The sequence below is a fragment of the Girardinichthys multiradiatus genome, chromosome 18, assembly GCF_021462225.1.
Source record: "Girardinichthys multiradiatus isolate DD_20200921_A chromosome 18, DD_fGirMul_XY1, whole genome shotgun sequence".
Taxonomy (NCBI): domain Eukaryota; kingdom Metazoa; phylum Chordata; class Actinopteri; order Cyprinodontiformes; family Goodeidae; genus Girardinichthys; species Girardinichthys multiradiatus.
The window spans coordinates 35,486,949-35,500,275 of NC_061810.1; the positions used below are offsets into that span (position 1 = coordinate 35,486,949).

The 13,327-nt window shown below is 35.4% G+C and overlaps 3 protein-coding genes across 4 annotated transcripts in view; all 3 read left to right on the forward strand.

The window, feature by feature from the left end:
• Positions 1 to 405, forward strand: part of wdr81 (WD repeat domain 81) — a 19,528-nt gene extending 19,123 nt beyond the window's left edge. For both annotated transcript variants that reach the window (XM_047391268.1, XM_047391269.1), the window contains exon 12: positions 1 to 405. This exon is cut by the window's left edge and continues 1,367 nt beyond it. The gene's annotated coding sequence lies outside the window, so the exon portion shown is untranslated.
• Positions 406 to 1,597: 1,192 nt separating this feature from the next.
• serpinf2b (serpin peptidase inhibitor, clade F (alpha-2 antiplasmin, pigment epithelium derived factor), member 2b) lies at positions 1,598 to 6,081 on the forward strand. Its single transcript, XM_047391270.1, has 9 exons — positions 1,598 to 1,753; positions 2,258 to 2,326; positions 2,417 to 2,482; positions 2,566 to 2,842; positions 2,956 to 3,099; positions 3,223 to 3,411; positions 4,323 to 4,465; positions 5,097 to 5,301; positions 5,382 to 6,081. The coding sequence occupies exons 2-9, from the start codon at positions 2,267 to 2,269 to the stop codon at positions 5,732 to 5,734; spliced, it is 1,437 nt and encodes a 478-aa protein (XP_047247226.1). The 5' UTR covers positions 1,598 to 1,753; positions 2,258 to 2,266; the 3' UTR covers positions 5,735 to 6,081.
• Positions 6,082 to 7,639: 1,558 nt separating this feature from the next.
• Positions 7,640 to 13,327, forward strand: part of rpa1 (replication protein A1) — a 33,426-nt gene continuing 27,738 nt past the window's right edge. Inside the window, exons 1-9 of the mRNA XM_047390723.1 lie at positions 7,640 to 7,800; positions 8,146 to 8,193; positions 9,090 to 9,168; positions 9,853 to 9,961; positions 10,090 to 10,178; positions 10,452 to 10,526; positions 11,644 to 11,758; positions 13,020 to 13,122; positions 13,229 to 13,297. Of these exons, the coding sequence (XP_047246679.1) occupies positions 7,771 to 7,800; positions 8,146 to 8,193; positions 9,090 to 9,168; positions 9,853 to 9,961; positions 10,090 to 10,178; positions 10,452 to 10,526; positions 11,644 to 11,758; positions 13,020 to 13,122; positions 13,229 to 13,297 (717 nt within the window). The 5' untranslated portion in view covers positions 7,640 to 7,770. The remainder of the gene's footprint in view (positions 7,801 to 8,145; positions 8,194 to 9,089; positions 9,169 to 9,852; positions 9,962 to 10,089; positions 10,179 to 10,451; positions 10,527 to 11,643; positions 11,759 to 13,019; positions 13,123 to 13,228; positions 13,298 to 13,327) is intronic.

Consider the following 13,327-nt stretch of genomic DNA (forward strand, 5'->3'; position numbering starts at 1 on the left):
TAAAATTCAGAAAGGTTTAGATTTTGTATTTAGCCCACTTAAGTCATATGTAGAACCTCTTTTTGTTGCTATTACAGCAGCAAATCCTTTGAATTTACCAGCTTTGCCCATCTAGAGACAGACATTTTTTCCCCATTCTCTACAAAATTGCCCAAATGTTTGGATGGAGATTGAATGGAGAGTATCTTTAATCGTGTCCAGCTTTCACGTCCTGACTGAAGAAAATCATCCCCACAGCATGATGCCGCCACCACCACCACCATGTTTTAATGTGGGAAACAATTTGTTGAAGGTGATGTTCAGTGTTAGTTTTTTAACACTGGACTTTACTAACTAACTAACTAGGTGACATCTGAAGGCAATTAGTTACATTAGATTCTTTTTGCGAGTATTACAGTACTGACGGTAAACACAACACTTTTTGGATTTTTATTTGTTAAAACAAATAAAAATCATACAAACATACATTTTGAAAAATGTATCTAATGCATGATGTAGTGGTTTAGCCGCATACACAGAGGCTATTAGTCCTCCACACAACCATGCGTGGTTTGACTCCAGATTTATGGGACCTTTGCTTTAAGTCTTCCCCCTTCTCTCTCTGCCCACTTCCCCATAATTGTTAAAAATCGTTAAAACAATAATTTTCCTGTCTGCAATTATCCACTGCTTTATGTTGGTCTATCCAATAAACTCATAATACAATACAATGAACTGTCTGGTTATAATGTCACAAAACAGAAAAATTCAAGAGGTTTAAAAAGTTTTTTAAGGCACTGGAGAACCAGTCAATGCCAAGAGAAAGAAACATTGTTTTTTTTTGTGTCACCTTTGTTATGTAACCTTTAAGAAATATTTTGGTTGTTTGACATTCCAGTTTTTAAAGTCAAGTAGCATAAAACAATGAACGCTCTGCACTTTGTATAACACGAGCTTTTATGTTGCAAAATAGTTGGCTTCTTTAATTCTCTGCCTAAAGAGCATATTGTTCTGGTAACATGCTAACTTATGGAGCAGAAATCAAAACATAAAATAAGAGAAGTTGTGACAACATTAAATTATTAACTTGTTTAATAAAATTCTCCATTTCAGTGTGTTCCTGTTTTTTGTGATTCATCATGACTCCTAGTGTTGCTTTCCTATCTTAGTCTAACCACTTTGGGACAGACTACAAAGTCCTCTTTGTCTTTGCAGATGACAGTCATATTATTTGCAAGATATTTTGCTTGATGGTATAATACATTTTTTATGTAATTCTTTCTGTACTGCTCATTGGATAATTTGAACCTTAACGTGGGAGTTTTTGGCTCAGCAGAGGGATTTTGGTGCCCCTGATGTTTAACTGACATGTCAAAATCCAGGTCTTCTGGGAAATGCAGGAGCATGTTCCCTGGTGTTTGATCTCAGCTTGAAGTCAGCATGTTTTGTTTATCCACACACATGATTAGCCATGCTTTAGTAACTGTTTTGTCATGTTTACTGTGAGGGATTAAGTTTTGTCATGTTGCCGGCCCACTGACATGCAAAATAACAGCATAATTCAAGCGTGGATATTTAACCCCGGATGAGTCCCGGTAGCTGCTTTTACAAACAAATAGTGGTTTGTACAAGCCCCCAGATCAATGCAAGTTGATATTTAACTTTGCTGAGCAACTGCCAATCTTTTACTCTCAGGGAATTTAGCCCTTCACAGTACAATAGGTTCTCCTTTTTTTGGACAAGCCAAGAGGGTTTTCTTTTCACTTAAAAAAAGGTAAACATATTTGAAATTGTATTCTTTAAAGCACATTGGACCAGTTTAAGACTCATTTTTTTTTTTTTTTTGTCTCAGATTGAGATTGATTGTTCAAAATGTAATATGTTTGTAATTAAACTTATTTCTAAATGTATGTAGCATTTAATTGCTGCTTCAGAAAGAACTTTAATGCTGGATAAAGGCAGAAAGCACAAGGTTTGCAGATTATGGTTGATTTGGTACCAGCTTCTACTTTTGTTCAAGATTAATGATTTTCACCTTTTTTTTTTTTTTTAGGTCATCTGAGTTCCTTAAAATAGATTAAGTGTTTAAAATCTGTAGACCAACCTACAGAAAAAGTATTTAGAAATTAAAAATGTTTTTATTTTAACTTAATTATGGAAATATGGATCTTCTGCAATTATTTGCTTATTGTGTAACACTACAATGTTATAATCGAGAAAGGTAAGCCTCTGAGAAAAAGTTATCTTATTGGTTGATATATATTTTTTTCTCTTACAGATACTTTTCATGGATATGGACCTCTGTCTGACACTCCTGTTGATTTGTCTCTGCAGCCAAGGATCTATTGTAAATCACTCAAATAACTTCTCTAAAAGTCTTTATTGATTACAGAATACCTTTAAAGAACTCTGTTCTCTGCTATCTTGTGCTGAACAGAATGCTGAAGTGGCAGAAGATCATTCAGTCCCCCTAATTCCTCTAGTTCCCAGTCAACCCATAGAAGTAAGAATTGAGAATTTAGTATTTAATAGGCATGCTTATTATTGATAGTACTTGGTTTGGATCCTGGTTATTCTTGTCTACAGGAAGAAGAAAGCCAGGGTACCCCAGAGCCAGTAACTCTAACAGAAACAACTGTTAGTGCGCCGTCTGTTCCACCGACAATCAAGACGTCACCAGATGAAGAAGAGGGGGATAGTTGTCAGGCCATCAGTCAAAGCCCTGACACCAAACAAATTATCACTGCTGCAATTCAGAGATTGGGTGTGCAGCTCTTACAAAACCTGGAGACAACAACAGAGCAGTCAAATGTCATTATTTCTCCTCTAAGCATATCTCTGGCCCTCTCACAGCTGGCTTTAGGTATGCAAGCCCTGCAGAGAATGTTTCTATATGAATTTACTATCTTTGCTGAATTATCCTACTTTCTAGTAGCATACTTAAAATTGAACTGTGGAATTATGTGTCTTTTTAAGGTGCGCAAAATGAGACAGAAGAGCTGCTGATGTATCACCTGCATGAAAATGCTGTACCCTGTTATCACGAGTCTCTGCGTAATGTCTTGAGACAGCTTAGAAACAGCGACATGCAAATTGCCACACGCATGTTTTTCCGCCAAGGTTAGTCCCAGGTCTTTTTTTGTTCTAACACTACAAGTAAAACGCCTTATTTGTCTGTTAGTTTCCTATTAAAATCTCTGATTTTGAACAATAAATCTAAACATGTTTTTCTTTTTGTTTTAGGGTTTCAGGTAAAGCAAGAATTTTTGAGTGAGTCTCTGCGGTTTTATGACTCAGAACCAGCAATAGTGGAAAGCCTTCAGCAGATAAATGAATGGGTAGAAAATGCAACACAAGGAAAAATGACCGACTTCCTGTCTTCTTTACCATCCAATCTGCTTGTCATGCTCATCAATGCTGTTTATTTCAAAGGTGACTAGCAAACACATAAGCTTATAACTTACAGGTGTGTCTTAATAAATTTGAATATCATTGAATAGCTTGTTTATTTTATAAATTCAGTTCAAAAAGTGAAACTCAGAGACAATCATTACAAACGGAGTTAAATTTGTCAAGTATATATTTCTAGTATGTTTTATGACTCCAATTTAGTAGCTCAGAAAATGTAATATTCCATAAAAAAAGGAAATAAGGAATTTTTAATTACATAAATGTTATCTTTTTGGCTGACACAGCTGTGGGGAATACTACTGACTTGACAGTTGTCCAGCAGACAGTTATTGGTAACCTTTATGTGGGTAAGCCACATTGCTAAAGAAGCTGGTTAACACTAAGCCAGACTCTTGAATGAGCTTTTGCTTCACAATCCGTTCAATTCTGAGGTTATCCTTGTTGCTTCTAAACCTGTTTCTATGACACGTTTTCCTTTCACCCAGCTTTTCAATAATATTCTTGAACACAGCACTTTGTGAAGAGCCAGCTTCTTTAGTAAGACAAGCTGGGGTGAACATAACCTTTCTATAGTAAAAATCCGTTTTTTGTTGGTCTTACATATTATCCTAATTTTCTAAGAAACTGAATATTTGGTGTTCATTAGCTGTTAGCTATTTTCAAGATTAGCAGAAATAAACCCTTAAAACACGTTCTGTGTGTAATGAATCTTTATGCAAGATTCAATGTTGAATTTAGTAACTGAATAAATTTTTCTTGACATTCTAATTTATTTACATGCATCTTTATGCCTTTAAGAACGTAATCTAGTATTTTTTCTTCTTTAAGCTATCAAATAACTTTAATGATTGTTTCTTTATAAACATTTTTTTTTATTATTTTAAGGATGCTGCTGACTAAAAATGAGAACCTATTTTCCATTTGTTCGACAGGAGAATGGAAAGCTCGATTTGACCCAAACTTTACCTCCAAAGGCGTCTTTTACCTTGATGATTTGCATATGGTGGATGTTGATATGATGGAAGATGCCAAACATCAGCTGAGTTTTTTCATTGATAATGAGCTGGAGGCTCAGGTAAAGTACACCATCTATAAAGTTTTTGGAGTTTTGTTTGTTCTAGAGATTTATTTTTAAATAAAATGCAAACAAATTTGTCGAATCATGATTTTTTAAATTGAATGTTAATCCTACATTTGTAAGAGTTTTTTTTCTGGATTTATTTAACTTAAATTAAATGGATAGATAAACCTGTTTCATTAACAGCAGATTTAAAACATTTATCTATATTTCATTTTTGCTTTGACGCATTTTAGGTGTCAGGATTGGACAAAAATCTCATTCAAATTCTCTAAAACCTTTTACTGTGTAAAGGCTATTGTGTATGAAGTATGCACTCATAAACATCTATTCATGCAAAAAAATAAATAGGCTTCAGTAGTAAAATCGAACATTTTGGAAAAAATAGAGGCTATCCAATTGTAAATACTACACAGGAAAAATACAAATCTGCGCCATAGTTTGGGATTTCTCAATTTTTAGAATAAACACTCTACTAAGGAATAGCAACAAAACAAACAAGCAAAAATAAAGTGAAGTTGACATGAAACGACTCGGTTCTAAAATATCTAAAACACAAAAACTTCAGAAACTAAAATGATGTCATTATCTCTGTTTTACTTAAAACACAATGCCTTTTCTCTTGCAGGTGGCAAGATTCCCATTCACAAAGGACATGAGTTTGTTGGTTATCATGCCTGAATCAGGAAAAGTGAACGTGTCTTCACTTTCTTCAAATCTAAATTTCTCTGACTTGTATGAACGTTTACCCAAAGAAAGGGCTGCTCAAGTTAAAATTCCTAAATTCAAACTGGAATATTCCCAAGAGTTGCAGGAAGTTCTTACCAAATTGGGTAAGTCAAAATCTTTACACATCTGTAAATGTTAAGAATTTTTTCCATGCACTACCTCTTTAATTGTGGTTTTGTCCTAGGTCTTGGGGAGATGTTCCTAAATCCCAATTTGGCTGGGATTGCACATGGCCCCCTGCTGGTGTCCAGTGTTATGCACAAGTCTGGCATGGAAATAAATGAGGACGGTGCGAGGGCTGCTGCTGCCACAACTACCATCATCTCGAGGGCATCCAATCCTATTTTTCACCTCACTCAGCCCTTTTTCTTTGTGCTTATGGACGATGTAACTCAGATACCAGTCTTCATGGGTGTCATCAACAATCCCAATCCTGGTGCCCCTGTCCAGCAGAGGGGAGAACTTGGAAGCAAAGATAAAGTGGGATTCCCAGTTGACAAGAATCACATGGGCTCATTTGTAAAGCATCCTAAATAGGGACTAAAATCAATTTCTTTTTTCCCAGGAAAACTCAAACCAGTAAGATGATTGTACATCCTGTGTCTACAGTCTTACTTTTATGGAACAAAATATTTGTGAAAAGAAAAACGTTGTCTGTTTTCTTACAAAATAATACACCAGTATGGTGTATTATTTGGATTTTTTCAAGATGTCAACATGTAAGAACAGAATCAGTCTGGCACGATTTCAAAGATACTGCTTAATTCTGCATGTTCCTGGACTTTTTAAATTTGATATGTTGTAGGTAAATACATGTATTATCTGAATCCCATCATGCTATGGATTATGATCTTAAATGAAATAAAAGGTTGTGTTTGTATAAATGTTTTTATAGTTTTAGTAAAGACCAGAGAAAATAGAGGTTATCAAATTAATGTTCTCTAATCCGTTCATAAAATGTATACTATTTTAAACACTTTTACATATCAGCTAGAAAATAGAAATGTCTATATGGCGTACACAGTGGAAATGCATACTATTAGGCTCCATCTTAAAAATAGCTATATCTCTTACAGGTGAACTGAAACAAATAAATAAATTAAATTATGTTTCTATTATTTCTACATGAGCTGCATCTCAATAAACCAAATTATTTCAGTGATCTAATTGAAAAGGCAAACTCATCTGTTGCACAAATTATTTACATACAGAGTCATATATTTCAGACATTTCTTTGGATGATTATGGCTTTCAGCTGATGAAAACTCAAAATATGAATATTTTAAAAGATATGTATTTTTTTTATTCAGAGAAGTGGACATACTGAGAGGTATGTCCTGAGTCCATATGCGTTCAATACTTAGTCTGGCATGAATTATTGCATCGTTGCAGTGTGATTCGACGGCAATAGTCCTGGGGCTCCGCTGAGGTGTTAAGGAAGCCCAAAGGAAATCTCTCCTCAAGAAGCACTTTAAGTTCTTTTAAATTTTGTGATAGATGGCTCAGTTGTTTTTGAACTTGATAAAGCACACACCAGCACAAGCAGATTTTGAAATAAGTGTAGAATTAACTTTTATCTGAAAATGGGACTTTGGACCGCTGAACAGCCCACGTCTTGTGAATCTCCCCCATTATCCCTGTTGTTTCTGCATCCATGCCACTTTTTCCTTCCAATTAACTTTCATTATTATGCTTCAATTCTGAATTCTTTGAGCAGTCAGTTTCTTACATTACATTCTAGAGACAACTGCTTGTTCAGCAGTTGTCCTTCTCCTGATTGTGTTGGCTTTTGGTTTTAACATTTCTGTATAAAAATAATGTTTAATTAGTGTTATGTAATTTTCTTATCTGTCGAGAAACTTATTTTTTATTTTCTGTAACCACCAAAATGAACAGAAATAAATAATACATCACTTAGTGTGTAACTTTTCTATGCAAAATGCGTTTTGCTTTATTAGAGAAATTACTGAGATAAATAGCATTTTAATTTTCTGACCATTGTCAGAAATAGCTGAAGATCCACCTCTTATGTTAAAGGGGGGTTGTCCCGAGACTGAACAATGACGCATTTTTGTTCTGTTTACCATAGCTTCTTCAGTATACCATGTAGCCCTGTGTTCCTCTATTTAACAGTGTGGTATTTCCTTATTTACTATTTGTGGTATCGTTTTGTTTAAAAAGCAACAACACAAGTATTTATAGATCTGAGTCAACATTTTCCGTCTTTTTTTGGATATAATATCCATAAATTAAAACTCCCCTGTTCTAGTGTCTCATTGAACGCATCACATGAAATCAACGTCACATTCGCTTTGGCGCGGCTGATCTCAGGTCAGTTTTGTGGCGACTCTTCGCTCTGCTGCAACTCTGTTGTGAAGGATCCTAAACTGAGCTCAGATCAGTGAACGGAAACGGAAACGGACAACATACTTAACGCTTCGCGCGCGCGCCTTGTCAAAGCCTTTGGCGCCACAGACAGTTTAGAAGCTGTTATCAGTGAGGTTCGTCCAGCTGTTTGTCTACTAGCCACCAAATTCAGTCGTATTTTATTAATAAACCACCTTCTTGCAGTCATGGCAAATCTCTCAGCGGGCGCGATTGAGGTAAGGCTAATTTTATAAATAAAACTATTGTGGTAACGAGATGTTGTAAAGCATGTTAAGGTTAGATATTTCCGAATTATGTATCTATCTTTGTTATGTGCAGTAGCTAGCTGACATTCATACGTTTGCCTAATGTTTGAGTTGAACTTGAATAGAGCAAATATATACTTTTATATTTTAGTGATCATTTTTGTAAATAACAGAAAATACAACTGAATAAATCACAATTATAGTCGAAGTCAGCTAGCAATAAGTTTGTAAGCTAATTTGATTCAAAATGTGTGTTTATGTGATGAGATATTAGTGAAAATTGAGTTGACTCAGTCAGTCTAAATGTTTTTGCAGGCTTTAGCAAATGGCAGCGGTTGGAACGAAGCAGTGCTTCAGTTGGTGGTGAGTAACTATGCCGTTTTGTAACTTCAGCTGTCGCGCCATAAGTTAAATTAAACCCATATGGCATTCACATGACTTTCTAATCTAGCCTTTTGTTTGATGTGTTTTGATAAAGTCGCCTGATTCAACTATATTTATCATTCTGTAAACAACAACTAATCTCTGTATTTACAGTACAAAAACGTTTCTAAATTTTTCAAAAAATTAGTATGGCGAAAGCAGACAGTTCGTATGAAATATCTTTAAAATGACTTAAAAAAAATCAAGACAGCGTATTTAAATGTAAATATCTGGGCTGATTTATGTAGGCTATCTGATTTTACTTTCAAACCTGAGAAAGGTTGTGACTCAAACGTCTCCAAAATGCTTAATTTAAGTTTTGTCTTTTATGAATATTCTTATGTTCTCACAATTGAAAACAGTAGCAGATAATGTTCTGCTTTAAATAGTGGTTCCTTTGGGTCTGAAAGTTTTAAAGTCTCTTTAATCTATTTATATTAGTCTTATGTCTCAAAGGTCCTAAATATATTTTCATACTAAGCCTCACATTTAATTTAGGTAAATGCTAAATTTGTGCTGCTTCATTAATTTCTTCTTGCTTCTTCCAAATATGTTTTCTATCAAGGTTTAACTTGTAACCAGGGATTTTGATGGTAGTTCAAAACCCTCGTCAGTAACCGATATGAGACTTACCGTATACTGTAAGGAGGGATTGAAATTATTATTATTATTATTATCTACCAACCATCCTGTAGTATTTTGTGATTTATTTATTTGTTTTTTTTTTTTGTCCTCTCATCTTATGCCATTTTTTCTTATTGTTCTACTTCACAAACAGTTCTGTTACACCATCATAATATATCAATTTAGTCAACAATTTAACTTTTTTATTTTAGAACATTCGCAAGATCGATGGAGGAAGTGGGCCCTCTCGCTTTAGGGTGATGATGAGCGATGGACAACACACACTGTCATGTAAGTTACTTTATTTTTAATTAGTTTTTGCATGAATGCGATTCCTTTTATGTCACGAACTACCATTTGTAATTGTGTGTTTTAGCATAAAATAATATAATTATGTTAATTATAAGCTGGAAAGCAATGTTTAGCAAAATTCTCAAAGGTATTATAAAACTGCATCTACAGATGAAGTGACATGGTACACAATCTGATGAAGCTTTTGTGAAACGTCCATAGTTTTTGCATTGTTAGGAATAAGTTGACAGTTAACTAGTTTTTGTCAGGATTTCCCAACAACATTAGGCACCGAATCTATTAGTTTTTTTGTTTTTTTTAAATAGTTTTCCTTTGTAAATATTTCATTTCTAGGCAGCGGGATGGCAATCTGGAAATCTAGCAGTTTGACCAACTAGTAACTAGATTAGGGATTGAAGCGGAGGCTTCTCCAGTCTGCACATTTTACTGTGTTTTTTATTTTTTTAATAGGGTAATATACGTTATAGTGTAAGAACTATGAGTGACTGACAAGAAAAGCATTATGATTCACATTTAAATGTCATCTGAAATGTGAAAATGATGCCTGCATTTATTGGTTTTCCTAAACATTCACAGCAGGATTTAAGCTTCATATTTCTTTAAGCCGACAGTATTTTCCACCCCGATTTAAATCTCTTCTTTCACCTCTGTGCACGTTGGCAGCCTTCATGCTCTCTACTCAGCTAAACTACATGGCCGAGAAGAACATCCTGGTCCCAAACTGTGTGTGTGTCCTCAAGAGGCAGGTGACGAATATGCTCAAAGATGGACGGTATGAAGATTTCTCTGTAGACTTCATTAATTCATAGAATTTGTTGGGAATATCACATTATTTCAGCTACTTTTGAGGAAGCTCGGCCTAAACGTATGCATTCAACGTTGTATTGTCTTTTATTACAGACGAGTGGTAATCATTTTAGAAATTGAAGTCATCAAGCCTGCTGAAGAGGTTGCTGGTAAAATAGGAGACCCTACTCCTTATTCTGATGGTAAATGTTTTCCAATCATTTAAACTGCCATCAGTCCAGTAAATATGCATGGAAATTAGCATAGACATCAAGTCAAGCTTCTTTCCCATTCCTTTTCAGATCTGAAAACTAAATCCATGTTTGAGCCACTTTTTTATATATTTAGCCTTATTTTGCTCTTGTTTATGATGTCATATTTCTTATTATTTTCGGTATATTGTTGACATGTTCAGTATCAACTGAAATTGAGATGCATTAGTCCGTCATGGTTTAAATGTCAATTTTCCTTTGCAGGTCAGAGTAAAGGCCAGCAGCCAGCACCAGTCCCTGAAAGCAGACCACCTCTGCAGCAACAAAATAGAAATGAAGGTGAGTGAAAGCTTTGGTTGAAGCTGCTAAACCGTTAAAATAGATATAATTTATTTTCTGTTTGAAACAGCAACCAAACTACTAAATACACAGATCATAAATGGCCACCAGATGGCAGCAATTATCTGTTGCAGATAGGAGACCTAAATATTTACATGAAACAAATAATTTTAACAGACCTTGTAGACAAACTCGCATTTTTAATTTATGGAAATATTTTTGTTTTGTGGTGAAATTTGAGCTCACCATCTGGTTCCCTGTCTATGAGCCGCCGTCGATCCATATCCATCTTTGCCTTTGTATTTCTGCCATGATATTTCATATACCTTCTGTTTGAGTAACCAAACATGGTGTGGATTAATTTCAGAAAATTGACTTGTTCATGAACGACAACAAGGTGGTCATGTCAGTGATTAGAAACTGATCTTAGTTGCACAAGCAACTTTGACCTGGGGGGATGTGAAATCCAGCTGTTAGAGCGGTTTTGCTGTATTCTTGCGTGTGTCATGGCAGGTATTCATCCCTCAAATCTACCATGTGGGAATTAAGGTTGTGGCAGCCATCCGGCTCATCAGCACAGTCATTGTTCATTTCTCTGTGTGCTGCATGATCTGGGGGCTTAATTACCAGAAGTGCAGTGGCTTGCAAAAGTTAGAGGACTTAAGTGGACACTTTGAACTCTAATCCTCCACGTGAGAGGCACACAAATCAAATGCGCGATGCTTTTTCAGACGGAAATCTCAAAGAGAGGCAGCAACGCTCTCCAGAGGAAGATCAGCTCCAGTTTGTTATAACATTTCACACTCTGGCCTGATTCTGTGAAATGTGAATCATGCTTCTCACCAAAATGCTGGATCACATATCTTGCCACCTGGTTTGATAACATTTTTATTTCTTGTTCAGAGCTCTCCACTATGAAGGAGTTAAGTCAGCAGTGGGAAATTCTTTGAAACTTTCCCTGTGAAGTGAGATGATCTCAGGGATCAAGCAGTTGCAATCCAAAGAAATTAAATTTTGTTAATTTGTCTGTGATGAATAATGTATTCACCTCTCTTTTGACTCTTATCCATCAGTACTCATCACAGATCATGTATTTTTCTTCTTGTTTCTCAAACAGTGACCAGAAATTTAAAAAGAGACTTTATAAAGATGGCTCCTTCCGCTTTGCCTGATACTCCAGGGGGGAGCTCCAAAGTTGTGCCCATCGCCAGTCTCAACCCCTACCAGTCCAAGTCAGTATGCATGCTTTCTTTGTTGTTGGGATAGTAACAGCTTATTTCAGTGTCCATTCATTTGTCAGTATTTGTAAATATGATTGAAATTTAATGTATTATACTTACGAGCCCTGCCAACACAAAGGTTTCTGTTGTCACCTGAATCTTTGACGTTTTTTCCCTCTTAGTGTATCTGATGTTCCATCATTATAGTAAAATAACTATAGATCAGGTTGTCAAATAGGGAGATCTAACCCTTTCCCTGACAATTTAGGTTGATAAGTAATTTTATTCCTAGCCTTTCTGCCATTATTAGTGTAATTATTGTTAATAGAGTTGAAGTCACACTGCTGCAAACAAGAGCAGTCCCTATTGACTGATATTTTAAGACAAAAACTAAATGATGAGTTTTAAACTGTCTTAACATCTTCTATTAGCAGTATGTGCACCTAGTATTGTAAAAACAATGGTTTGAGCAGCCCCTTTGCTGTACTCCTTTCAGTCTTCCTGGTTTCAGGTGAATGTGTTGCTCTTTCACAGCCTGACTTAATATATTTATACCTTTTCCCTGTTTAAATGGCCTCTTACATCTCTGTCATGTACCACTCTGGTACTGAAATTGTCTAAGTAGCTTGCAGATAACCTGGAGTCTCCTTCCCAAAGTAACAACAAAGAGTGCGGTTGTTGCAGAAAGCTGTTTAAAATGATCCAGTTTCTTTTTAGTCTAAGTATGGGAAAGTATGTAATTAGCTTTTACCATTTTTTCCAGGTCTGGACAAAAACCCAAACTTCTTTTTACATTAAATGTAAACCAGAGGTGGATTTGAGATCACCTTTCAGTGCTCATCCTTCCTTAAGTTTTAATATGTTAAGCTATCTGTTTCCTGAGTTCTGATATACTGAGAACAAATAAATGCTTGAGTGTATTTATGTGTTCTACAAACAACATGGGTAGACATGCCTGTGGTGATGATTGGGTTTTCTTTCCTTGTGGTTACTGTTTGTAGAAACAAATAAGGGACTACCAGTTAATGGTGGATTAGAGAACGTTTTACTTTCTTGGTATTAAAAGGCACAAACAATACCTAGAATGAAGAAGCGTTAAAGATTTTAAAATGAAAAAAGCTTTGTTAATCCAGTTTTCAAAAACTGCAAAGATCAGCACATTGAGATAGTGAATTGACTAAATACATTCATACATGCATATCTTCAGACAATGGACAGTTTTGCTTTCAAAAGCCTCCTTAAATGATCGATTCTAACCTAATTTCTGCTAAAGGTGGACGATCCGCGCTCGTGTAACCAACAAGAGCTCAATTCGTACATGGAGCAACTCTCGTGGTGATGGAAAACTCTTCTCTATGGAGATTGTAGATGAGAGTGTAAGTTTAATAATTATTTTTTTTAATTCTGTGTAAATGGACCCCAAGATCTCTGTCTGAAACCGGTTATTTAAAACATTTTTATTTTTTATTTTTTTGACTACAGGGAGAGATCAGAGTGACGGGCTTTAACCAAGAAGTTGACAAGTTCTTCTCTCTGATCGAGGTTGGCAAGGTGAGATTCTTCCTCCACATAATGATCCAG